This window comes from Colletotrichum phormii, assembly GCF_030913505.1.
Source record: "Colletotrichum phormii strain CBS 102054 chromosome Unknown BDP81scaffold_24, whole genome shotgun sequence".
In the NCBI taxonomy this organism is placed as follows: Eukaryota; Fungi; Ascomycota; class Sordariomycetes; order Glomerellales; family Glomerellaceae; genus Colletotrichum; species Colletotrichum phormii.
The window spans coordinates 683,288-709,526 of record NW_026851466.1 but is presented as its reverse complement, the minus strand read 5'-3'; the positions used below and the strand labels follow the sequence as shown (position 1 = coordinate 709,526).

General features: G+C 54.8%; 8 protein-coding genes across 8 annotated transcripts; 3 read left to right on the top strand and 5 right to left on the bottom strand.

The window, feature by feature from the left end:
- Nucleotides 1-2,479: 2,479 nt before the first annotated feature.
- BDP81DRAFT_111017 (uncharacterized protein) lies at nucleotides 2,480-3,127 on the bottom strand. Its single transcript, XM_060581481.1, has 2 exons — nucleotides 2,728-3,127; nucleotides 2,480-2,593 (listed from the first exon to the last, which is right to left on the bottom strand). Exon 1 carries the CDS (start codon nucleotides 3,057-3,059, stop codon nucleotides 2,760-2,762), a length of 300 nt encoding a protein of 99 aa, XP_060440572.1. The 5' UTR covers nucleotides 3,060-3,127; the 3' UTR covers nucleotides 2,480-2,593; nucleotides 2,728-2,759.
- A 3,096-nt stretch (nucleotides 3,128-6,223) lies between these two features.
- Nucleotides 6,224-7,350, top strand: BDP81DRAFT_437889 (uncharacterized protein). Its single transcript, XM_060591272.1, has 3 exons — nucleotides 6,224-6,743; nucleotides 6,798-7,109; nucleotides 7,154-7,350. The coding sequence occupies exons 1-3, from the start codon at nucleotides 6,556-6,558 to the stop codon at nucleotides 7,311-7,313; spliced, it is 660 nt and encodes a 219-aa protein (XP_060440571.1). The 5' UTR covers nucleotides 6,224-6,555; the 3' UTR covers nucleotides 7,314-7,350.
- Nucleotides 7,351-7,580: 230 nt separating this feature from the next.
- On the top strand, nucleotides 7,581-7,952 carry BDP81DRAFT_437887 (uncharacterized protein; the record flags this gene model as incomplete). The annotated part of the gene is made up of 2 exons (XM_060591271.1): nucleotides 7,581-7,622; nucleotides 7,653-7,952. Coding segments are annotated over 2 exons (309 nt in total), but the record flags the coding sequence as incomplete, so codon positions are not given.
- Nucleotides 7,702-8,160, bottom strand: BDP81DRAFT_501482 (uncharacterized protein). The gene has a single exon (XM_060595535.1). The coding sequence runs from the start codon at nucleotides 8,083-8,085 to the stop codon at nucleotides 7,927-7,929; it is 159 nt and encodes a 52-aa protein (XP_060440569.1). The 5' UTR covers nucleotides 8,086-8,160; the 3' UTR covers nucleotides 7,702-7,926.
- A 4,715-nt stretch (nucleotides 8,161-12,875) lies between these two features.
- On the top strand, nucleotides 12,876-13,953 carry BDP81DRAFT_437878 (uncharacterized protein; the record flags this gene model as incomplete). The annotated part of the gene is given in 3 exon segments (XM_060591270.1): nucleotides 12,876-12,965; nucleotides 12,984-12,985; nucleotides 13,385-13,953. 3 exon segments carry the CDS (start codon nucleotides 12,876-12,878, stop codon nucleotides 13,773-13,775), a joined length of 483 nt encoding a protein of 160 aa, XP_060440568.1. The 3' UTR covers nucleotides 13,776-13,953.
- Nucleotides 13,954-14,214: 261 nt separating this feature from the next.
- On the bottom strand, nucleotides 14,215-14,934 carry BDP81DRAFT_110968 (uncharacterized protein; the record flags this gene model as incomplete). Its single annotated transcript, XM_060581480.1, has 1 exon — nucleotides 14,215-14,934. A coding segment is annotated over exon 1 (583 nt), but the record flags the coding sequence as incomplete, so codon positions are not given.
- Nucleotides 14,935-15,743: 809 nt separating this feature from the next.
- BDP81DRAFT_281268 (uncharacterized protein) lies at nucleotides 15,744-15,986 on the bottom strand (the record flags this gene model as incomplete). The annotated part of the gene is made up of 1 exon (XM_060583005.1): nucleotides 15,744-15,986. A coding segment is annotated over one exon (243 nt), but the record flags the coding sequence as incomplete, so codon positions are not given.
- A 6,334-nt stretch (nucleotides 15,987-22,320) lies between these two features.
- BDP81DRAFT_475050 (uncharacterized protein) lies at nucleotides 22,321-23,842 on the bottom strand. The gene has a single exon (XM_060594720.1). The coding sequence runs from the start codon at nucleotides 23,374-23,376 to the stop codon at nucleotides 22,579-22,581; it is 798 nt and encodes a 265-aa protein (XP_060440565.1). The 5' UTR covers nucleotides 23,377-23,842; the 3' UTR covers nucleotides 22,321-22,578.
- Nucleotides 23,843-26,239: the final 2,397 nt, after the last annotated feature.

Below are 26,239 nucleotides of genomic sequence, written 5' to 3'. Positions count from 1 at the left end.
TTAGTATACCGCGCCTTTAAGTCGGTCCGAAGTGCGGTAAGTGGTGTAATAACTACCGTTATGCCGTCCGGTGAGTAGAACGCTGGTAGCATAAACGATAAACTCTTACCGCTACCCGTGCCCATTACCTGGATGATCGGGCTATGCCCGTTGACGATAGCCCCGACTACCTTCGCCTGGTTCCCGCGGAACGTCGCTGCGTCGTCCCCCGTCATCTGCCGTAGCCGGCCGGCCATGTCCGCCTGCTGTAGCCGTGCGAACCGCCGTAGCCGGGCCTCGAGACGGACGCCGTCGTAGAGCTCTACCTTTCGCTTCGAGCCGCTGCGGTAACCGTCGCTCGCCCGGTCCTCGTCCCCAAACCCCAAGAACCGATACTACTACGAGCTGACCTTACGAAACTGCTACTGCTTAGCCGCTACCCCGCTACCGAACTAGACTAATAGCCGCCTATAAATCATACCGGCGATCCGCGTCCCGTGCCCGGCTTATAGATCCTACGGGCTATTACCGAGCTCGTCTTCGTCCTCGTCGTCTCCCTTCTTCCCTAGATCCCACCGCCCGAACGCCTTGTGTAAGAATCGGTTAGCGATAGCGATAGTAATATACCGCTATATACTCACGTTCAGCTTATTACCGAGTAGCCGGCTGCTATGCCGTTATATAATTCGCCTGGCCCGGTCCGTCGTCCACGTCCGATCCTCTATCCAAGCCTACGCCGCCCTACCCTCGTCCCCGTCCTCGGCAGTATCGCCCGCGTTATCGACATCTATACTAGTTACCGTCGCCGCTCCTCCGCCGCTCCTCTTCTATATGACCTCGTCGGCCCATAAGAAAGCGCTATAGTAGTAGGCCTGCTTTATAATGCCTTCTACTTCCTACCAGAACGGAAGTACGAGCCATAAGTACTACATAAGTAGCTCGCCGGCCTCTCTTAGTAAATACCGGTGGATAATCTTAGTCTACCCGCTGCTCCGGTACCCTTTATGGTACGCCGTTACGAAACATATTATACCGTCGTGTATAAAGATGTTCCGTACCCCGCCGTTTACTGTATTAGCTACCCGTAAGCTACCCATCTCCGTCGCCCGTCCCGGCTGGCCCCCTAGTATATGCATCAGCAACCATAGCCGCTTGCGGAACTGCTCGAACGTATGCCCGTACTCGCGCACTACCTCCTCCCTGAACGCCCTGCTGCCCGACGTCGGTCCCTCTATACCCCACTGACGCCGCCGCGGTTGGGACCCCACGATACGCCGGAACACCCACCCGTCCCCTTCCCTCAGCCACGCGTTGCGGTCGTCGTATAGAAACGAGTAACCCTCTCGGGTCTCGCTATGGTCGTCCTCGATCGACGGCCAGTGAATACGCGGCAGCGCTTCGTCTAGACAGCTCCTCGCCTGGCTGCTGTCCGACACTGCGTCGCCCTGCTCGTCCCCGCCTGTGACCATCGTGAGCTGCGCTAATAGCAGCCTGGCCTCGTCGACGACGCCGTGGAGCATGTCCGATAACTGGTCCATGGTAAACCGTACGCGCCGATACGATATGCGGTCGCCTACCCAGTCGATTACGCCGTCTGCCGGCGTGTTATACTGTATGTGCATGCCATACGTCCGCGTCTCGAGAATCCAATCCATCGGTGTTGGCTCGGCTTGGGGGGCCCCGGGCGTACGCGTCATGAACCTCTGTACCATGCGACGGACGTAGACAAAGAGACTCTCTATGCCATCATCGGCCGCCCCCTCGTCCGTCGTAGCGGCCTGACGAGCGACATCGTATTGCCTCTACGTATATGCCTTATAAACGACTAACATACGTACTACTTTAATGATCGCCGAATACTTTGTTATATAGTCGGTAATATCCATCTAGCCACCGTCGGCCCGGATACCTATTATAGCGAGCGTGCTCACTATCGCGTTCTCGTACTACCCTCTCTTAAGCTGGTGGTCTAGCATGTTAACGAGCATTTTAAGTGCTACCGGCCGGAGCTTATCCGACGTAGTGTCGGAGTCCCCTTCTACTACGGCCTTGGCTAATTGTTCGAACTCGTCCTACGCATCGTACTACCTCTCGGTGAGCCGGTACGGCGGTCTCCTGTCGTCCGGTAGCTCCTACGTCCGGAACTACACATAGAGCAAGACCCTCTAGATATCTTTATACCGTACCTAAGTATCCTCCTCAATGCGGTTATTAAACGGCCTCGTGGGCTTAATATATGCTTCCTTCCGCTAGACCTCGAATAATACGGCGTGCCCGACCTTATTAGGCGTAGATATGGCCCTGGCGTACTCTAAGACCTTGTTGACCGAAGTCCATATCACATGGAGCACGTCCTCCACGGCCTCCTGGATTAGGCCGGTGGTTTCGTAGAGCTGGCTGATGCGTAGTCCACTTAGATGCTCTGCCCATCCTACCCGCTGGAGCCACGGGTTCGGCTCGAGCTTGTCGTTGGTAGCACGGATAAGATCGTCATGGCTCGCCTTAACCTGCTCGGCTTGGTTCTGCCGTAGTTGACGGAGTAGCTCGGTGGCCTGCCGTGACGCTGCCTCCTCGGCGACCGCCTCCGGCGCTTGGTCTAGCGGTTGGCCACGCCCTACCTCGAACTATTCGCTCCTAGCCCGTGATAGGAAGAACCGCTGGTATAGTATACCGGACGTCCACGGTATGCTACGTTCCTAATAAGATCTCGCCCTTACGTTACCGCCCTTCTTCTAGTCGTTTACCCACCCGTGATGTCTTCGGCAGTGATCCTGGATCCTTTAAGTTTGGCGATAAATATAGGAGTATCGGTGATATCGGATACTGTCCGTGCGTGGGTCGGCAAGATGGTCGATGGGGGCTGTTGATGGGTCGGGATACTGCAGCTGCGCAAGACTGGCCTGGTTCGTACGTATGCCCATTATACTAGAGATGGCCTTGACGATGCTACTACGGGTCGACGGTGGGATATGGCGGTGGCGTGTCCGTAGGTGGGTGGCTAACTCGTCACTAACCACAGCAAACTGACATGTTTTACAAATAGCGAGTGCATACTCTTCATAAAAGATAAACGACTCCATTACTAGCGTAATTACGATAGTCTTGGGCCGTGGTGGTTGTGGGCTACTACCGAGATAAGTGGTGTTAGTCTTACATATTGGTGGATTGATGTTGACTGTGGTTGAGTTAAGATGTTGTTGGACGGGCAACTATCTTAACCACAGCATTAAACTAGACATGGGCGCTATCTCCTCATTCGGTAGCTGCAGCGCATTCCTTATCTCGTTTAACTATACTAAACTGCTTACCACAAAGGAAACGCTAGGTAGAAATACTATAATTGGCTGCTGCCTCAGTGAGCATAGCAAGGTTATGTAATGATAGCTCTAGCGTTGATTGGTGCACTGATGCACGAGCCATCTTCACCCCATCAAATCGGCAAACACGAATCTATACAAATAGAGATAAATATTGGGTTATGAATAAAGATAAGATAAGTTCTGAACTCGCCTGATTGCCAGCTTTCGATGCATATCTATATGGTCTATTTTAGCTAAGGAAACCTCTACCAACTCTACCCCTATAATCTCTATCAACTCTACACCCTAGTATTCACGCCCCATAATTATTTTCTATGGCGTTTTCTATGAACTCTACTATAGTTCGTCGTGTCCTAGAGGTTAGGTGTTACGAGCTGGACAAGGCAACCAACTGTGGCACAAAGCAAAAGCTTCGATAATGATGACTCCGGTCATCATTGTCCCTTGTTCTGCATATATAGCTACGCGCCCACAGTGACAAGTTGCGACGGGCGTAACATTAGGCTTACCGAGATGGATGAGGTCGGCATGCTTTATGATGTTATAGGCATGATGAACGTATGCTACAGAATGCAGATTCTATGGTTATGCATGGAGGGGTTATAGTATACTAGTCGCTGAATCAAACGGCCAAATACAAACTCGTTAAACATATGCGATTTGAGATCTTGACTGCTCTTAGCCTTTACTAGACGTCTAGCTTTGGTAGTGATGCTGTTCAAAGGTTCGACGCACGAGCCATCTGAGTAACGGCCACCCTACCGATCATTGGTGCAGCCATGCACGAGCCATCTTGACCCTATCAAACCGTCAATCACGAATCTATACATATAGAGGTGAATACTGGGTTTATAATAAAGGTAAGATCATTTCTGAGCTCGCCTAATTCTCAGCTTTCGATGCATGTCTATATCGTCTATTTTAGATAAGAAAACCTCAATGAAGCTGACCCCCTGTCGTTTCAATGAATCTGACCCCTTGTCTTTAGGGACCCATTTCTATTTCTATGGGCATTTCAATGAATCTGAGTCGGATTCATCGTTGTCTGTATGTTAGGCCTTGCGCCGGAGCGCCCGCTCCGCCGGGATAATCCACGCGATATACGTTATTACTATCTACCCGATCACGTCGGGGACGAACCGGGCTACCTTGCGCGAGTTATCCCGGATCGCCTTCATCTTATCTCGGTCCGTCACGATCATCACCTACCCATCGAGCACGAAGATATTACGGATGAGCTACCACGAGTCGCAGTGCCGCAGCGTCGCCACCTCGGGCCCTCGGCCGGGCAGCCCGCCCCATACATAAACGAGCACCATCAGTACCTCCCGGAACATCTTCAGCCGTCGCAGCCACTACCGAACCCCCTCTCGCTTGACCTATTACTTTCTCGGGTCCCATATCGACGCCCCGAGCTGCCTCATCACCACCGCCGGTCCGGGCTCTAGCCAGTCGTTCTCCGCCTTCGTTACGAATAACTGGCCAGCCCCGAGCCGCACTATACTATCGACGAGCCGTCCTAGCTTAATACGCATCTTAACTAGCTCCCAGTCCCCCCCGCACAGTGCACCGAGTAGCTTCCGTACGTCGACGACCTGGTCCCGGAGCGCCCGCGTAAAGTCCCGGATAACGATATGCTCGCCGTTATAGAATAGCGACTCGCCGTTATCCGCTTAACGTACCGATAGCTACCCGCCTATCCGTATCCGCCAGCCTTTCCCGAGCGCTATCTATCCGATGATGGTGCTAGCGATTATATGCGTGCCTATATATATCTAAGCGGTATATTGGTCCCGGAATGTAAGGACTGCCGGAACCCCGACCTCGTCCTAGTCCCGTGGCTGGTCCTCGAACGCCGCCTCTAAGAAGAAGAGCCGGCACCACTATAAGATGGCTGCCAGTATGCCCGTATATAAGTACGGCTCGGTATACCCGAGCGGACGAGATCGGATCCCTAGCGCTGCATAAAAGCATAGCAGCGAGCTTGCGTATACGTGCCCGCCGACCCGGGTCTTGATCGAGAATTCGCCCTCCTAGCCATATATAAAACGTATCCTAACCCTTTCTTCTATCTTCTATAATCTGCACCCCTTTAGCAGCTATCTGCTCCTCGAATACGCCGCTCTATACCACCTCTAGAAGTCTTATTATACTGGCCGTAAATACTTCTATTAGTATACTTCCTAGTTGGTACGCTTATCCCTCTACCTAGTGAAACCGCCCGCCGTCCTCTACCTCGCCTTCCCACCGCTTACAAAACTCCTATAATAACCCGCAGTAAAAGTAGCCGGAGAATAGCTCGAGACGCCTCCTACCGAATATCTCCCGCTCGGTAGTCCTTATACCTTACTATACCCGTATCCACTCCGTCTCTGCCCTCCTCGGGTATCTAGCAAACGTATACCTCTCGTCGTCCCTTACCCCGAAATATAATACGTACCTCTTACGTCGCCCGTGAAGCTGCGCGAGAAATACTTCTATTTTGCTAGCCTTGCCTATCTTCTCTACCCTAACTCTCTATTGGTCTAGCTTTACATACCTATCTAGCATATGGAACGCTGCCCGGCCTCCTTTATTATCTTCTACTATACTGTCCTTGCTATTATAGCCGAGAACGAACCTTAATCTTAACCCTGGATCGCCCCCGCGGTAGACGTCGTATACTTCTTCGTCCTCTTTATAACTAGAACGGTTACTTCTCCCGTTTATTATTCGGTCGAGAACGACCCGTCTATATTCGTCGCCGGCGAGATACTCTTCTATTGCCGCCTCCTGTTACGATCCGCTGCTGTTGCCGCTGCGGCGTACTACGACTAATGTACTCGGCTGCCCGTCGCGCCCCGCTCGCCCGCTCTCCTGCACGAATCGGCGGAGTCCCGTTGGTATATCGGCGTGGATCACGAGCCGTACGTCCGGGATATCGATGCCCAGTCCTAATGCGTTCGTCGCCACTACGATGCCCTCGGCCCCGTTGCTTTGACGCCACGCCTCGAGCCGAGCCGTCTTGCCCTCTATCGAGTCGACGTCGCTGAAGAACGTGGCGCACCCCAGCACTGATCCTAAACGCTCTACCCGCTCGATTGACGTGGCGTATACTACCGCCTTGCCTCGCCCGCCGCTGGCCAGAAGCTCACGTACCTACTGGACTGCTACCCGGCATACCTCGGCCTCAACCGTGTCAAGTGTCTTGAGCGCCGCGTCATCTTCGTCTTGTTCTGCGCCACCGTCGTCCTCGTCACTGATCCTGTCGCTTGTTATGACGACGGAATATCCTATGTTCTTGCGCGTCGTTGCTGTTCGGAACATGCTTACACGACTTGCCTCTAGTCGCATCGCGTGGAAGAATACTACTTCGTCCTTTAGCGTAAGCGTCGCTATTAAGTATATCGTTTATATACCGAACTTGCGAATCGCCTCCCCGAGCTCGCTAAGCCGTGGCCGGAAGTTCTGTAAACCCTTTAGTATGATATAGTACTCGTTTATAATGATGCGGTCTAGCGCCTGCCTCCTTTCTAGCCGTACGATAAAGTCTCTAAACCCCTTTATAACGGCTGACTCGACCGTGACGAAGATGATGGACGCCGCCTGGTTGTTCTTCCGGCTCTGCTATACGTGCGATGTGATCCCCGCCTTGACGTATCGCCTGTGCAGATCCGTCCGCAGCGCTACCAGCGGCGTCACAACCACCGTCACCCCGTCCGGCGAGCAGAACGCCGGCAACATGAACGAGACGCTCTTGCCGCCGCCCGTCCCTATTACCTACACGATCGGCGTGTACCCGCTGGCGATGGCGAGCACCGCTTCTCTCTGGTTTCCGCGGAACCCCGCCGAGTCGTCCCCGTCATCTACCGTAGCTGGCCCTCTAAGTCTATCCTCCTTAGCTTCTCGAACCGTCGGAGCCTCGCCTCGAGCCGTGGCCCTTCGTATGCCTCCGTCTTTTTCCTCTTATATCCCGCGGAGTCCTATTTCGACTCCGAATCCTCGGCGCCGAACCTTAAAAACCTATATTACTAACGGCTAACTCTACGGAACTATTATTACCTCGCCGCGAGACCACTACCGAACTATATAAGCTCTCGTACGTAGATCATGCCTACTAGCCGCGTACTATATCCCGCCTATAAGTCCTACGGGCTATCCTCGACCTCGTCTATTCCCTCGTCCGACCCCAAGCCTTCGTCGTCTCCACCCGGCCGGCCAAACGACTCGTTCAAGTAGCGGTTAGCAATACCGATGGCTATATACTGCCATATACTTACGTTAACTTAGTATCCTAGCAGCCTTATATTAGTGCGCTGTATAATCCGCCGCGCCCTATCTGTCGTCTACGTTCGCTTATCTTTCTACGTCTAGTCGCCTACGTATGTGCTCTTATCCCCTGCCTCGTCTGTATTTATACTGCGATTGTTGCTATCCCTGACGTTTGTGTTATCCCTCCGTTCTTCCAACACTGCTGCCGTCCTGCTTTCTTCCGGGTCCATCTGCCGAATAATGTCGTCTGCCCATAAGAACGCGCTGTATCCGCTGGCCTCGTACATGATGCCCTGCACCTCCTGCCAGAATGGCAAGATGAGCCACAGATACCATATGACGAGCTCGCCGACCTCCCTCGGCAGATAGCGGTGGATCACCTTCGCCTGGCCTGTCGTCCGGTACCCTTTATAGTACGCCGTAACGAAGCATAATATTTATTATATACTAATATGTTGCGGACGCTCCTGTTGACCGTATTGACCGTCTGTAGACCTACAAGCTCGCTCGCCCGCACCGGCTGCCCGCTAAGCATATGTAGAAGTATCTATAGTCGCTCGCGGAGTCGTTCAAATGTCCTCTCGAACTCCTGCATAGCTGACGGCTAGAACGGTCGGTCTATTGACCTATAATCGTTATTTATGCTGCTCAGTCCCCAGCGCTCTGCTGCGGCGGGTAACTGCGCCAGCCGTATAAACAGCCAGCCGTCCCCGCTAGAAACCTAACTATTACGGTCGTCGGTAAGAAATGAGTAGCCCGGCTTCGTCTCGCTGTGGTCGTCTTCGATCGATGACCATGGGATGGCTGGTAGCTGGGACCGCACGTTACTTTCGGGACCGTCTGGTAAACCTGAATCCTCCGTCGCCGTCAGCTCTACGAGTAGCTCCCGCGTCTCTCGGACCAGCTCGTACAGTGCGTCTGACAGCTGCCCCATCGTGAACCGTACCCGTCTATATAACACGCGATCGCCCACCCAGTCCATGACACCCGCCGCTGCTGTGTTGTATTGGATATGCATCCCGTACGTCCACGTCTCGAGAATCCAGTCCATCGGCGTCGGCTCTGCGTCCTTCTCGCCCGTCGTACGCGTCATGAACCGCCGTATCTTTACCCACATATACTAGAACAAGCTCTGCGCCGCCTTCTCTACTTCATCCTTCCCTAGAGATCTTTCTAGCTCGGTAACCTTATTATACCGCTCGGTATAACGTACTTGATAAGCGAGCTGCCCAGACAAGCGAGCTGCCCACCCAACCGCGTTCATCCTTCCTCCTCACTTCTAATGCGTATCACGCCACGAATAATCATGTCGTCACAAAGCAAAGAGGCCCAATTGAACTTAGCAGTCAAGGCTATCCAAAAAAACCCTAAACTCAGCATTCGAGCCGCAGCAAGAATCTATTCAGTCCCCCCTAGGACCCTAGGCACCCGATTAAAAGGGACACCTACACGACAAGATACTATACCTAACTCACGTAAATTGACGGAGCTTGAAGAGGAGAAGCTAGTTGAGTATATCCTCGACCTAGATTCCCGATCGTTTCCTCCCCGGATCAGTGGTGTGGAAGAAATGGCCAATCGATTGCTCGCCGACCGCGACGCGCCCCCAGTTGGGAAGCGCTGGGCTTCAAACTTCGTTAAACGACAACCACAGCTCCGGACGCGCTTTTTTCGCAAGTACGACTATAAGAGGGGCCAATGCGAAGATCCAGACGCGATAAACGCGTGGTTTCGGCTTGTAGCGAACATAATCGCGAAATACGGCATTATAGACTCCGATATCTACAACTTCGACGAGACTGGGTTTATGATGGGCCAGATTGCATCCGGGATGGTCGTTACGAGTGCCGAAAGGCGTTCAAATACAAAAATGATGCAGCCTGGCAATCGTGAATGGGTTACAGTCATTCAGGCCATCAGTTCGTCAGGCTACAGCGTTCCGCCGTACATCATCGTTGCAGGCCAATATCACCTCTCCACCTGGTATATAGAAACAGATCTCCCACGCGACTGGGTCATCGCAACGTCTGAAAACGGATGGACAACAAATGAAAGAGGCCTAGACTGGCTCCAGCACTTTGATCGGCATACAAAACCGCGTACAACTAGCAGTTATCGCCTCCTCGTCGTCGATGGGCACGAAAGTCACCACTCTGCGGACTTTGAGATATATTGTAAGGAAAACAATATCGTCACACTCTGCATGCCGGCCCATTCGTCTCATCTACTTCAGCCCTTAGACGTTGGGTGTTTTGGGCCACTAAAGACGGCTTATGGTCGACAAATTGAGGATAAGATGCGCCGGGGTAATACCCATATTACGAAGGAGGACTTCTTCCCTGCATTTCACAACGCTTTCACGCAAACCCTAACGGTAAAAAACATCCAGGGAGGCTTCAGAGGGGCCGGGCTTGTTCCTTTGAGTGCCGAAAGTGTACTTTCGAAGCTTGATGTCAAGTTACACACTCCAACACCCCCAGGGTCCCTACCAACAACACCCCCCGCGTGGACTTCTCAGACGCCAAATAACCCAACAGAGGCCTCTTCTCAGTCCGAACTCATCAAAAGGAGGATCTCCCGCCATCAAAATAGCTCCCCAACTTCAATTATTGAAGCTGTAGAGCATTTATCAAAGGGAGCGCGGGGATTTATGCACCAGATTGCCTTATTAAGGTCGGAGGTCCAGATCCTCCGGGAGGAAAATAACCTACTTAGCCGACGCAGGAGGGCTAAGAAAACACGTCTCAGACAAGGAGGAAGTCTTACTGTAGCTGAGGCAGAGGACATTCAGTCGCAGAGAGAGGCTACGGCCCAGATTGAGGAGGAAACGCGCCAGAGTAGTGGTCGTCGGCCGAGGACAGAAACAGGTCGACGGCGATGTGGCGTCTGCGGAAACACTGGCCATAATGCGCGAACATGTCAGTTTAATGAAGAAATATCTGAGGAATAGGATTCAGAGTAGTTTCAATTGATTTTATGTTTTTAATGTTGCTCCTTAGACAGATTTATAATGTGATCATGGTTAGGTGGGCAGCTCGCTTGTCTGGGCAGCTCGCTTATCAAGTACGTTATACCTAATAAATCACTAGCATATACGCTACCTTAATAACGGCTAAGTACTTTATTATATAGTCTATAATCTAAACCTAGCCGCTATCCTCGGTAATGCCTATTACCGCGAGTATGCTAAAAAAAAGCACTACTATAATCTCCGCCCTTCAGCTAGTAGTCCAGTATGCTGATGAGTATATTAAACGCTGTGCGTTCTAGCTTCTCCGGCGTTTGGTGCCCCGTCCCCGTGCTAGCTACTTCCGCTATCTGCTCGAACGAGTCCCACGCTTCTCCCTATAACGACGTTAGTTTATACGGTAGCCGCTTGTCGTCGTCCATTAAACCCTTATTACCTTCTTTAATAATCCTTATTCTTATTATATTTCTAGAAATACCCTACTATTTGAATACTGTTTATGACCCCTCTTAACTCTAACTATCTCTATTACCTTTATCCTCTTTTCTACTATTTCTTTACTTTTTTATAATCTTTATAAGTAATCTAATAAAAAGTATAACTAATAAATACTAGTACTGAGTTTAACTCCTATCCTCTATTTAGTCTACTACTTAAGTTTTAAAATATAAGACCCTAAGATACTCATACTAGTACTAACCCTAAGATCCTTATATAATATCTACCTAAATACGTTCTAAATCCTCTTCCTAGAGCATATATATCACCTTACATAACCGACTACTCTGTATCCCACCCCATAAAATCAGTCTGCCTAACTAGATATGCTAATCGTCCTTCGTAACTAACGCCCTTACCTCCCCCTCCTCCTCCATCACCCTTTGCTTTACCCTCTCTACCCCGTCCGGGTCCGTTCGTACTATACCCTACCCGTATATCTCGAGTAGTCGCCCACCGTATAGGTAACTTCGGTCCGTCGCCCTACTATAACGCTCCCCCTCCTTATCCCGGCTATCCTAAGCCTTATATATCTCCTATAGTAGCCCGTACTCGAAGTACGTAGAAAAGTCCTCTAGCCGCTTCTTCCTAAATATCTCCTGATGCGCTAGCTCGATACCCTTCTCGATATCCGCCTAGTCTTCCGCCCGTCTGCGCTCTCTATACTCCGCCGACCGGTGCTCGTGGGCCTGCTCTTGGTACTAGTAGTATATGTACTATTGACCCTATGTCCCTAGTAGTCTCCGGAATCTCTCCACTTACTCCGCCTCCCTTATCCGCTCCTTCTCGAGCCCGCGCCGTATTATTACCGTCTACCGCTCGCCGTCCTAAAAGCTCTTATATACCCCTCGGGCACCGTCTCCTCCGCCGCTCCTTACTCTAGTATACCGTCTATATCCTCCGCCTACCTCCGCCGCTGGCACCTATCGTACTGGCCTCCCCCTCTTCGCACTATAACCGGTCCGTCCTTCTATTATCACCCGGTCGAGCACTACCCGCCGGCACTCGCTCGTTCGTATAAACTCGTCTACTAGCCTCTGTCTTATCTGCCGCTACCGCCTCGCCCTAGTCCTGCCGCTACTACTACCGCCGCCCGGCAGACTACGACCGACCTACTTAGCCCTCCGTCCCGCCCTACTCGACTACTCTCTTATATAAAACGTAAAGCTACCGCGGCATATCCGCGTATACTACTAGCCGTACGTCCGGTATATCGATACCGAGCCCTATACATTCGTTACGACCACCAGCCCACCCTTAGCCCCGCTACCCCGTCGCCATACCGCCAGTCGATCCGCCTTGCCCTAGCTCGTATCGATGTCGCTATAGAACCCCGGATATCCTAGCGCCGCGCTTAACCGCTCTACCCTCTTTATCGATATGGCATAGATAATTACCTTACCCGGCTGCCCGTTAGCGAGCTACCCTTCCGCGGCGCGGTAAATACTTCGTTAATATTATTAAACTCCCTGCTCCCCTTCCCGCCCTGGCCGCGTCTGCCGGTGCGTTAAGACGAGCTCCGCCCGCCGTGCCTATCTACCCTTACGATGCTATACTTAATATTCCTCCTACTTATCGGGGCCCGGAATAGTTGCGTCCGGTTACGATCTATCCCTATAAGCCCGAAGAATGCCTTCTCGTCGCCCGGCGCTAACGTGGCCGTTAAGTATACGATCTGTACCCCGAACTCTCGTATCGCTACGTTAACCTCGCATAGCTTCGGCCGGAACGACCGGGTCCCCTCTAGTATAACGTGGCATTCGTTAACTACGACGCGGTCGAGCGCTTATCGTGACGTAAGCCGTACTATAAAGTCCTGGAAGCCTTTATTGACGGCGGACTCGGGCATAACGAAGATAATGGATGCGGCCTGGTTGTTCTTATGGCTAAGCTATATATGGGAGGCGATCCCTAATTTAGTATACCGCGCCTCTAAGTCGGTCCGAAGCGCGGTAAGTGGTATAATAACTACCGTTACGCCGTCCGGTGAGCAGAACGCTGATAGCATAAACGATAAACTCTTACCGCTGCCCGTGCCCATTACCTGGATGATCGGGCTATGCCCGTTGACGATAGCCCCGACTACCTTCGCCTGGTTCCCGCGGAACGTCGCTGCGTCGTCCCCCGTCATCTGCCGTAGCCGGCCGGCCATGTCCGCCTGCTGTAGCCGTGCGAACCGCCGTAGCCGGGCCTCGAGACGGACGCCGTCGTAGAGCTCTACCTTTCGCTTCGAGCCGCTGCGGTAACCGTCGCTCGCCCGGTCCTCGTCCCCAAACCCCAAGAACCGATGCCACTGCGAGCTGACCTTACGAAACTGCTGCTGCTTAGCCGCTACCCCGCTACCGAACTGGACTAGTAGCCGCCCATAGATCATACCGGCGATCCGCGTCCCGTGCCCGGCTTGTAGATCCCACGGGCTATCACCGAGCTCGTCTTCGTCCTCGTCGTCTCCCTTCTTCCCTGGATCCCACCGCCCGAACGCCTCGTGTAAGAATCGGTTGGCGATAGCGATGGCAATATGCCGCCACATACTCACGTTCAGCTTGTTACCGAGTAGCCGGCTGCTGTGCCGTTGTATAATTCGCCTGGCCCGGTCCGTCGTCCACGTCCGATCCTCTATCCAAGCCCACGCCGCCCTACCCTCGTCCCCGTCCTCGGCAGTATCGCCCGCGTTATCGACATCTATGCTGGTTACCGTCGCCGCTCCTCCGCCGCTCCTCTTCTATGTGACCTCGTCGGCCCATAAGAAAGCGCTATAGTGGTGGGCCTGCTTCGTGATGCCTTCTGCTTCCTGCCAGAACGGAAGTACGAGCTATAAGTACCACACAAGTAGCTCGCCGGCCTCTCTCGGTAAATACCGGTGGATAATCTTAGTCTGCCCGCTGCTCCGGTACCCTTTATGGTACGCCGTTACGAAATATATTATACCGTCGTGTATAAAGATGTTCCGTACCCCGCTGTTTACCGTATTAGCTACCCGTAAGCTACCCATCTCCGTCGCCCGTCCCGGCTGGCCCCCTAGCATATGCATTAGCAACCATAGCCGCTCGCGGAACTGCTCGAACGTATGCCCGTACTCGCGCACTACCTCCTCCCTGAACGCCCTGCTGCCCGACGTCGGTCCCTCTATACCCCACTGACGCCGCCGCGGTTGGGACCCCACGATACGCCGGAACACCCACCCGTCCCCTTCCCTCAGCCACGCGTTGCGGTCGTCGTATAGAAACGAGTAACCCTCTCGGGTCTCGCTATGGTCGTCCTCGATCGACGGCCAGTGAATACGCGGCAGCGCTTCGTCTAGACAGCTCCTCGCCTGGCTGCTGTCCGACACTGCGTCGCCCTGCTCGTCCCCGCCTGTGACCATCGTGAGCTGCGCTAATAGCAGCCTGGCCTCGTCGACGACGCCGTGGAGCATGTCCGATAACTGGTCCATGGTAAACCGTACGCGCCGATACGATATGCGGTCGCCTACCCAGTCGATTACGCCGTCTGCCGGCGTGTTATACTGTATGTGCATGCCATACGTCCGCGTCTCGAGAATCCAATCCATCGGTGTTGGCTCGGCTTGGGGGGCCCCGGGCGTACGCGTCATGAACCTCTGTACCATGCGACGGACGTAGACAAAGAGACTCTCTATGCCATCATCGGCCGCCCCCTCGTCCGTCGTAGCGGCCTGACGAGCGACATCGTATTGCCTCTGCGTATATGCCTTATAAACGACTAACATACGTGCTACTTTAATGATCGCCGAATACTTTGTTGTATAGTCGGTAATATCCATCTAGCCACCGTCGGCCCGGATGCCTATTATAGCGAGCGTGCTCACTATCGCGTTCTCGTACTGCCCTCTCTTAAGCTGGTGGTCCAGCATGCTAACGAGCATTTTAAGTGCTACCGGCCGGAGCGTATCCGACGTAGTTCGGAGTCCCCTTCTACCACGGCCTTGGCTAATTGTTCGAACTCGTCCTACGCATCGTACTGCCTCTCGGTGAGCCGGTACGGCGGTCTCCTGTCGTCCGGTAGCTCCTACGTCCGGAACCACACATAGAGCAAGACCCTCTAGACATCTTTATACCGTACCTAAGTATCCTCCTCAATGCGGTTATTAAACGGCCTCGTGGGCTTAATATATGCTTCCTTCCGCTAGACCTCGAATAATACGGCGTGCCCGACCTTATTAGGCGTAGATATGGCCCTGGCGTACTCCAAGACCTCGTTGACCGAAGTCCACATCACATGGAGCACGTCCTCCACGGCCTCCTGGATTAGGCCGGTGGTTTCGTAGAGCTGGCTGATGCGTAGTCCACTTAGATGCTCTGCCCATCCTACCCGCTGGAGCCACGGGTTCGGCTCGAGCTTGTCGTTGGTAGCACGGATGAGATCGTCATAGCTCGCCTTGACCTGCTCGGCTTAGTTCTGCCGTAGTTGACGGAGTAGCTCGGTAGCCTGCCGTGACGCTACCTCCTCGGCGACCGCCTCCGGCGCTTGGTCTAGCGGTTGGCCACGCCCTACCTCGAACTATTGGCTCCTAGCCCGTGATAAGAAGAACCGCTAGTATAGTATACCGGACGTCCACGGTATACTACGTTCCTAATAAGATCTCGCCCTTATGTTACCGCCCTTCTTCTAATCGTTCACCCACCCGTGATGTCTTCGGCAATGATCCTGGATCCTTTAAGTTTGGCAATAAACATAGGAGTATCGGTGATATCGGATACCGTCCGTACGTAGGTCGGCAAGATGGTCGATGGGGCTATTGATGGGTCGGGATACTGCAGCTGCGCAAGACTGGCCTGGTTCGTACGTATGCCCATTATACTAGAGATGGCCTTGACGATGCTACTACGGGTCGACGGTGGGATATGGCGGTGGCGTGTCCGTAGGTGGGTGGCTAACTCGTCACTAACCACAGCAAACTGACATGTTTTACAAATAGCGAGTGCATACTCTTCATAAAAGATAAACGGCTCCATTACTAGCGTAATTACGATAGTCTTGGGCCGTGGTAGTTGTGGGCTACTACCGAGATAAGTGGTGTTAGTCTTACATATTGGTGGATTGATGTTGACTGTGGTTGAGTTAAGATGCTGTTGGACGGGCAACTATCTTAACCACAGCATTAAACTGGACATGGGCGCTATCTCCTCATTCGGTAGCTGCAGCGCATTCCTTATCTCGTTTAACTATACTAAACGCTTACCACAAAGGAAACGCTAGGTAGAAATACTATGATTGGCTGCTGCCTCAGTGAGCATAGCAAGGTTATGTGATGATAGCTCTAGCGTTGATTGGTGCACTGATGCACGAGCCATCTTCACCCCATCAAATCGGCAAACACGAATCTATACAAATAGAGATAAATATTGGGTTATGAATAAAGATAAGATAAGTTCTGAACTCGCCTGATTGCCAGCTTTCGATGCATATCTATATCGTCTATTTTAGCTAAGGAAACCTCTACCAACTCTACCCCTATAATCTCTATCAACTCTACACCCTAGTATTCACGCCCCATAATTATTTTCTATGGCGTTTTCTATGAACTCTACTACAGTTCGTCGTGTCCTAGAGGTTAGGCTTACCGAGATGGATGAGGTCGGCATGCTTTATGATGTTATAGGCATGATGAACGTATGCTACAGAATGCAGATTCTATGGTTATGTATGGAGGGGTTATAGTATACTAGTTGCTGAATCAAACGGCCAAATACAAACTCGTTAAACATATGCGATTTGAGATCTTGACTGCTCTTAGCCTTTACTAGACGTCTAGCTTTGGTAGTGATGCTGTTCAAAGGTTCGACGCACGAGCCATCTGAGTAACGGCCACCCTACCGATCATTGGTGCAGCCATGCACGAGCCATCTTGACCCTATCAAACCGTCAATCACGAATCTATACATATAGAGGTGAATACTGGGTTTATAATAAAGGTAAGATCATTTCTGAGCTCGCCTAATTCTCAGCTTTCGATGCATGTCTATATCGTCTATTTTAGATAAGAAAAACTCAATGAAGCTGACCCCCTGTCGTTTCAATGAATCTGACCCCTTGTTTTTAGGGACCCATTTCTATTTCTATGGGCATTTCAATGAATCTGAGTCGGATTCATCGTTGTCTGTATGTTAGGGTGGAAGCTCTTAGAGGCCAACTGCGGTTAGGGGTAACATGATGGATTACTGAAATCTGCTCCTCCCTCGACGTGCACTCCCCGCGCTGTATATCTATCTGAGTTGCTCCTTTGTTACTTGGACTCCTTACTACCTCTAACTGGCCCTTACCCGGGAGGGCTCTGACACTTCCACTCTATATAAAAACACTACTTCTACTTAATCCTCTTCGCCATCAACCTGTCAGCCAGCATCCCAATAGCACGGCATTTTGTGTCTGGGTTTTACCTGGACCTTTCTTCCCGAGCCCTTGCATCTCGCACTGACTCTACTTTAAATACATCTCCATGTCATCGATTTCATTCATACTTTGTTTACTTCGCTTTCCATGTCCCTTTATTATATTATGCATATTCGTAACTGAATACATACCGGATGAAAACTAGATCCTACTAAAGCCCTATTTATATCATCTTCTCCGTTAAGGGACCGCTAGAGGGAGGTAGTAATCGTAGGGTTAGCTATCTTTACTACGTAGTAGCAGAGATAATAGCAACCATATTGTCTAGGTAGGCCGCCCGCTCGCATATGACGAGATGGTCCGTACTTACATACCCTATCTTTCAACGACCATCAAAAAACCGACCGAAAAGCAGACTGGCTTCAAAGCGACCGTACTTACATATAAACGTATTACTGTTGACATCAATCGGCTCGTAGTTGATCCTTTGACAAGCTTACCTGTTTTGAACTCACCGCGACACGTGTAGCGCCCAGACCGCTAATCGTCGGCAGACGTTGATCCCAATCGTCGCAACCCCCATGACCTGCTAGCGCCGAAATTTCTCCCATACAAATTTAATCGTCGGCAGGCTATCGACGTAAACAATGATTGTTAGGCGTAGGAAGACGCTGACCCTAAGCGGTAGGCAGCACCTTATTGATCAAAGGAGTAATAATAACGAAACTCTGTTATAGATAATTAGAATTACTATGTTCTATAGCTAACTAATCTGAGCGGCAGAGGAAGGTTCCTCGATGTAGTTTTTTACCTGGCCTCACCCGTAGATAATACTAGTACAACGATCTACCCAAATCTTGTCCTGGCTATGGAAGACCATACTAATGAAGTCGTCCGGCCGTTTTATAATAGTGCGCAGCTCTCGGAAGAGAACGAGGAGTTCGTCTCGTAGACGGAGCTATAAGTCCGTATTTCGCGGGCTATCCTATTAGCTCTTAGACGTTACCTAGCCCAGTTCTCGGAGCATGCGGTTACTGCAACCCTTGTGCTCTAGCGCCGTATCAGTCTTGAACACCGGATCGAAGGCTTGTTAGCACGTACCGATTTTCTTTGTCATTTCGGCGATATCGTACGCCGTGCCGCTCGCGCTCTTTGCCCACGGGAAGGACGCCGGGTAAAGGAACTACATCATATACGTGACCATGACGAGGGCAAGCTACGCCGGGCTCTTCCGCTTCGGGGCCGCGCTAAAGGTCCGGGCACCGGGCGCGACCTCGGGCGTCTCGGATAAGGAGCAGACGGTCAGGACAATTATGAGCATCAAATGGTAGAACGTATCGTCGATATTATTAGCGAGGCAGTTTATAGCGAGCTAGTAGTGGTCGAGCATTTTGGCGTCTCCCTTGTTAGAGAAGATGGATTTCGCCTGACTAAAGCCGGATAGTACGAGTCCGGGAATGTTGGTGAAGGGTACCGGACAGCCGAAGTCGATGCGTAGATGGCGCTCCCGACGCTCGGCCCGGTCTCTTAATGTCTTCTCGTGCTTGATCTTTGCCTCCTACGCCGCCCGCTATAGCGATCCGGGTACGCTAGTCGGGGCCGAGGTGGCACCGGCCTTATCCCCGAGCTATATAATACTTCTCGAGGTAAGCCGGCTGCGGAACGGACCCGGCACCTACTCGATACCGGCGATAAGAAAGCAGCCCGTGAAGACGGCCTCCTACGTCGCCGTATTAACACTACCGCCCAGGGACGCGCGACCGTTGGCGATGGTAAAGTGCAGCGTCGACGGCCACGTTACGTTCTTAGCCGCGAACGAATCTCTACCGGCGTCACCGCCAACAACCCGCAATAGCTCCGATATAAAGTCCTGCCGTGCGCGCTGGGCCGAGACCGAGATGGCCGCGCGCTCGCCGCCGGGCCTCAGGCCGCGACAGAGCCGCTGGAGAGCCTTCCAGGTGAATGCGTCACCGGCTGCGTCCCAGTCCGTCAGGGCCTGCTCGCACGCCGCGACGGATTCCATCGTGATGGGCACGCCCGCGTCGCCGGTTCTGCCGCCGCCGCCCTCGTGAAGGCGGCGCCTGAGCTGCTGCACCATGAAGGCCTTGGTTTGCGGCACCCACAGCTCGCGGACGAGCTCCTCGGCAAAGGCAGCGACGGCCGTCTTGCTTGTGAACGCGGCGTTGCCCAGCTGCGCGAACCAGACGGCGCTCTTGCGGGACGACGCTACCCGGGCGCCGTAGTAGTGGCGCAGCTCCCGCACGTGGAGCAGCACGGGCCGGCCCGTCTTCGCGCAGTGGGGCTACCGCGCTATGTTGATGACGGCCCCGCCCGAGCCCGACCCGCCGAGGTCTACGACGGCCGGGTCGAGGAAGGGCCAGCCACCGGCCCAGAGGCTGGCGAAGGTGCCGAGCGGCCGCAGTACCGATCCGGCGAGGTGCCGCGGGTGGCCCGAGAACATGAACCCGCCTAGCCGGTCTATGACGGCGACCGCCTCGGACCGCGCCAGGTCGAGCCCCTGCTCGCCGCCGAGGACGAACTGGCGGTGCATCTCGTCGAGGCCCAGCTTGAAGAGCCGTGCGTAGGCGCACATGATCCGCGGGAAGACCTCGAGCGGCATCGACCGGAAGATGTGCACGAAGGACTCGTGCTCGACTAGGAAGAAGCGTATCATCTGGAAGATGGGGCGTATTACGGTCTTGAACGTCCGCTCTCCCGCCGTTATGCGTCGGACGTCCAACGAGACCACCTGCTCGAGGCGGAATGCTACCTCCTCGGCCTCGATAGCGACGTCCATCTACCGCCGCTCCCTTGCGAACGGCTTGGCCTCGTCGGGTCCGTGGAGAATGTACAGTAACCGCTCGCGCTTCTCCCGCGCCGCCGCCGTGGCCCTGGCGTCCGACGCCGGCACGGTTATGGCCGCCGTTGCATATCCCTTAGTAGCTAGCAGGTCGTGGGGGCTGTGGCGGATGCTGTGCTTGATATTGGAGTACCCCTGGAAGTAGCCGAAGGAGAGGACGTCCGCGCCCTCGTTCCGGTCGCTTATATTGCCCTTTATAGCGGTAAAGAGCGAGTTAAGGAACATAGGCGAGTAGTAGGAGGACACGTTACCGTATACCGGGTAGAAGGCCTGTAGATAAAAGGTAAAGTCCCGCGCGCTCGCGAACTCCCTCCCGAGCATATTCCTGTCGGCTAATAGGCACCGTGTCTCCGACAAGTCGGCATCGCCGCCCGTCGCCCTATCGCTATTGATATAGACGGCGAGTGCGTACGAGACGGCCGTGATGTTCCGCAGATAGAACCGGGTCTCGAGCTCGGATACTAGCTTCCTTAGGCCGTTATATTCGCATAGGATCCGCTCGTAGCGGGTATCCTCCGTACCGTCTGCGCGCCGGCCTCTTGCCGCTCCGCCTCTCTCCCGTGCGGTCGGCCGATCCCCTATGGATAACTCTTTTAGGCGGAGTATCTCCCTACCGGCGTCGTCGTCCCGCTCCCCTTCCTCCTTATCCCCCCCCTCCGCCTCGTTTTTATCGTCGTCCGTCTCCTTTATAGAGCAGTGCCTTTTGCGCGGTAGGTCGTAGAGCTCGTCGCTTACCTCGATCTTGATATTAGCGCTATAGTTATAAGCGTGGAAGGCCGGCTCGTGCTTTGCCTAGAACGACTTGTTACCCCCGCGGTGCGCCGACTAGGCCGCCTAGCCCGCTATGAACGCTTCCTGGAACGCCATCTACCGCGTGGAGCTGATCCGTTGGGTCTCCCGACCGCCCGGCCGCTACGAGCGCTCGACGCCCTCGCCTAGTAGCGCGGGTAGTTGGAAGATGTCGGTGATGTACGATGCTAGCTCGTACGCTAGCGGCACCGGTATGCCGCTCCGTTCGCCGGCCTGCTCCCGGCGCCTTTGCGCGTCGGCGGCCGATGACGGTAGCTCCGATACCTCCCCCGTTACCGGGTGTATGACGATGAACTAGATCTTGCGCGTGGCCGCCTGCGCGATTTTGAACGTCCGGCCTGTTATGTCGAAGGGGATCCTGTTGACGTGCTTTGCGCCGTACGGCGCCGACCACCGCTGGAAGGATATGGTGATGTTATCGAAGATGGGACCGTCGGGCCTCGAGATCGGTCGGCCCGGTCTGCCGACCACGCTGAAGAAGTCGAGGTAGAAGGACGGGTAGAAGCGGTCCGACGGCCTCGCCTGGGTGCCCCCCGCGCGGGCCGACCCGAAGTCGACGGTGTGCTTCTCTTGGATCATCTTGAGCGCGTCCGCGGGCTCAAAGTCCTCTGCGAGGGCTCTCTCGATGAATCGGGCGGCTGGCCACGTCGGTTAGCCCCCCGTCCTCCTCACTCGTCGGGTCTTGCTTATTTACCGTGGAGGCGGTGGTGACCCGTGGAGTGATCAACCGCCCACCTCTGTGATGTGCCGCCGGGTCTCCTTATACTCTCCTCGTTGCCCTCCTGATCCTCTTCCTCCTCTTCCTCCTCCTCTTCGCCTGCCTCGGTGGCATCCATCCATAGCATATCCTCGACGTCGTGAGACGAACTGGCGGACATCGTACTGGTGCTGCTACTAGTATACAGTCTGGAAGTAGTTACGTTGCCGGTGGGCTAGTCGATATCGGGCGTCGGACGGGACAGGAGAGGGGGGGTTCCCTGCCTATTTGTATGTATAGAACGCGCCTGTTACCGATTTGTAGGGTGGAGGGGGGCGACTCGGAGCGTATGTAAGAGGGTATTGGGGATATGTGTAGACGCCTCTGCGTAGCTAGATCTGTGCCGCTTCTGCCTTGTTGTTGTTATTGTGGGTAACGGAATGGGGGTGGGGAGGGAAGGATGGGCGAAAGAAGGACGCGGGCATGGGGCGTCGGGAGCTACGAGATGATCCTGCTTAACGGGGATAGAGAGAAGAAAAGCCCCCGGGGGCTTTGCAGGGGTAGTAATATATATGATATAACGTATCGTATCCGCCGTCTCTTTAGGCTGGACTATCCTGGCCCCGAACCCGATATGTTACTCGTATACGGTGCTATAATAATAGAGGTGGTGGAAAGAATGTATGAAATTGGACGGTAAGATACGATTATGATGTTCGGAATGGGCCCTACGGCGCTACGTATTGAATGTGCTATTGGATGAACTTAGTGGTATGATGATGATCTTTTGGTATTCCTGGGCCCGTCTATCCGTCTTCGACTTCCGTCCATGGCTGCGGACCAGCTATAACCTCCTCGCTCTAGGTCCTGTCTTCCACTGTGGCCTTGGCTTGTTGGTAGAGGCGCTCGGCGTCCGCGGGGGACCCGGCGTCGGCGACGTGGCCCCCACTCGCCGTTGCCCATCGCGCGACGGTCGCCGGGACGCTGGGGAGCTCGAGGGCGGGGTATGGCCGTCGGCGGCGGCGTCGTCGTCGTCGTCATGTGCCTGCGTCTCTCGGCCCCCGCCGCTGATAGAGGGTGTCTTCCCGTAGTCGCCACTCCGGACTTCCCTTGGCTTTTGGGCCGATGGCGGAGGCGGCCGGCGGAGGGGGCGTTGCTTCTCGGACCCTCGAACACGCCCGCGTGTGCCCTGCTCGCCGGCTCCAGCGTCGTCGTCGTATGCGTCGGTGCGCCGGTGTGGCCCGTCCCCGTCGAACGCCCCCCCCTCCCGCTCGAGTTCCGACTCCCTGCGCTCCCTCCCTTCCCTGGCCTCAGGCTCGGCTGGTCCGAGGAGCGGGAGACCTGGCAGCTCCCCGGCGGACGACGCGAGGGCCTGCTGGACTCTTCGCTGTAGTGCAAGGAGTGCGGCGTCGTTCGAGGTGACGGGCCGGTCGCCCAGACGGAACAGATCACTGCAGAAGGCGGACACGAGCGTGAGCATGCGCGCGCGGCCGCGGTCGTCGCTGGCGTTGGCCGTGTCCCAATCGGGCCGGAGGACGTAGGTCGTATGCTCCGGGTCGGTAATGCGCCGGGCGGTGCGGAGTAGTTGCGCCCAGGAGACGTGGCCAAAGCGTCTCCCGTACGCCGGCTCGTCGACGAGCATGATGCTGCTGGCGAGGAGCGCCCGTCCGTCCGGCGTCAGGAAAGCCTCGGCGCTATGTCGTGCGATGTCTAGGACGCGTCGTTGGAGCTGTGACGCCGCGTCTCTGGCATACGTGTACGTGCCCCCCCTGGAAGAGCCGAGGCTGTCGAGCGCGGTGCGTAGGTGGTCGATGAGCTGCGGCTTGTTCTTCGACTTTGGGTTCACCCTGTCGAGCTCCGCCGCGCTGCCAGGATGGATCCAGGCGACGACGTGGTGCAGCGCCCGGACGGCGGCCTCTGCCTCCGGTTTCCTGGCCCGGAGAAGGCGCCTCAGGTCGACGAACGTGAGGTCGTGCGAGTCCAGCACGGCCCGGCAGACCCTCCTGTACGCGTCGTCGTCGAGGGTCGAGAGCAGGCCCGCCGTGCGACGCCCGAGGTCGCCGCCGGTGAAGAAGACGGCTTCGGCGGCGTCCCGCTCGGCTGCTGGGGGGGACAATTCTCCCGCCGCGGCCAGCCGGTTCCAGTCGTCCAGTCCCACTTCCTGCGTCTCGTCGAGGGGCAGGGCGGCGAGCGTGGCCAGCGCGGACTCCATCGTCGAGAACCAGTATTCGTCGACGCGGAGGCTGGCCATCCACTCGAACGTCGAGATATTGAACGTCTCCAGGCCCAGCCGGGTCTGGCACCAGCGCGTCGTCATTCTCCGCCACCGCTCGTGGTTCCATAGCGTCACGAGCCTCCGCGTCGGGAAGCTCTTCTCGCCGCCCAGGCGCAGGGCCTCTACGAGCTTATGGTCGACGGTTACCTGGTTCTCCGCGGCGGGTTCGGCCGCGGCCGAGGCGACCGAGACGAGCTGTGTCCAGATCTGGCCGTGGTTGTCGGGTAGGCCCGGGTCCCTGCGGTTGATGCGCAGCTTGATGTTCAGGTCCGCGGGTAGTCGATCTGTCCCGGCTCCTTAGCGCCTCTCTCCCGCGGCCCTGCCCACTCACGGACGACGGGGGCGACTCACCTCTATCGTATAGCTCGCACGTCCACCAGCCGTCCAATGCCGGCGTACCCGTCGCCCGGATATAGGCCCGGAGGGCGCACAACCGGTATTAGCCGGCCATCACCTCCACCATCGTCCCGTTCACGGCGGCCCACTGCAGGAACGCAGCCTCCTCCTTTACGTCGTCGCCATCGTCATCGTTCTCGTTATTATCGGGGGGCTCCTACCCGCGGATCCGCCGGACCTCGTCCGCGCTACAGAGGACGAAGAGCCGGTTCTCGGGAGCCCCGCGTTCAAGGCCGCCCTTTATAAAGACCTCCGTAAGCTCCCGCACGTGGGCCGGCTCGACGCGACGGTTCTTACCCGTACTCCATATCGTCTCTAGTACGTCGACGTATAGCCTGCCTACCGCCAGTAGGTAAGGTTTAGCACGCTCCCGGATAGACTCGCTTTCTCGGAAGCCCTGGTCCTGGACGCGGCATTTCGGCGCCGGATCGCCTACTATAACCTCGTCGCCGCTTCTTTTACGCTTTATACCGTCCGCTACGCTATTATAGGCAGGGCGGGAGAGTCCTATGCTTCCTCTTTATCGTTACTATCGCCGTACAATCGATAGAGCAAAAAGGACGCGGGGATAGGAAGGAGATACGAAGGGTTTTGATAACTAGGTCGCGGCGCTAATCCGGGAAACGACCCGTAGGCTACCTTATCGTTACCCCTCCATGCTCCCTGGCGTTATCTATCGAAGAGTAATTGTCGTGTCTCGGACGCCGTGTCGCCGTCGCTCGCTCCTAAGGCGCAGGCCGCGCTGCCCATCCCAGGCGTGCCTCCCTTGCATATCCTTCCCTTTTACGACTGGTCATCGGGATTACTCACTCGATGCCAGCATTCCCGCTCATGTTGACGTTACGCGGAACCACCAGCATCTCCCTGCCGCAGTGGTGCAATGGGTCTAAGTCATGACTGCGGTGGAATGCACGGCGGACCGCACTCGTCCGCTGTCAATGGCGGACACCACTTGCTTTGGTGTAGGAGCAAAAGGCGGCCGTGGTGCACATCCCGCCGCCGCGAAGGCAAGCCCTCCTGCTCCCCGAAAGGATAGAGATCGACCCGGTGTGGCGGCATGAGGCTGCCCAGTGCCACTTTTAGGACGTGTGAGGGTGCCGCCGCAAGCCCCCGGGGGCTTCCGAGGGCATTTCCTCGCCATAACCAATCGTCTAGGCATACGAACGTACGGACGGCTTACTTCTGACTGAGCTAGTACGCTAAGGGGGAGTTCTAACGTCTGCTTTTTCCTGCTCAAGCGACGGAGGGCAGCTTCTCACGCCTGCTTTGCTTTCTTATCGGGAGCCCGACGTCACGATGGTATGGTAGCTAAGCATAATATGAAGCTTACTTACCTTGGCCTGATGCTCCCGTATGGTACAGGTTATCTACGATGAATCGACTCTAAGAGTCTCAGTGCCCCCGGATAGCACCTCGTAATAGTTACTATAGTAGTACGGAGTTCCTTAGTGCGCCGGGATAAGGTCGCCTGTCCCGCCTCTCTCTCAGCTGGATCCGTCTCAGGCTATAGTGGCTATAAATACCTTGATCTTGACTATCGCACGTCTGCCCGATACTCTGCCTGCTTGGGCCGGGAAAGGAGCCGAGGCTCCGGGCTGGAGGCGCGACGCGTCCCGGAGAAAGGATACCATAATAAAGAAGCGTAGTAGGCTAGTAGTACCCTCGAGGTACTCATATGTTATCATAGATCATAATATAGGGAGATAAATTGGTGGTATGACTTTGGAGGGAAGGAAAGATGGAAAAGGAAAGCAGTGCAGCAATCTGGGCACGTGGTGGATCACGTGGTGGAGTATCCGGCGGCTGCTGATGCACATGGAGCGATTGAGGTAGA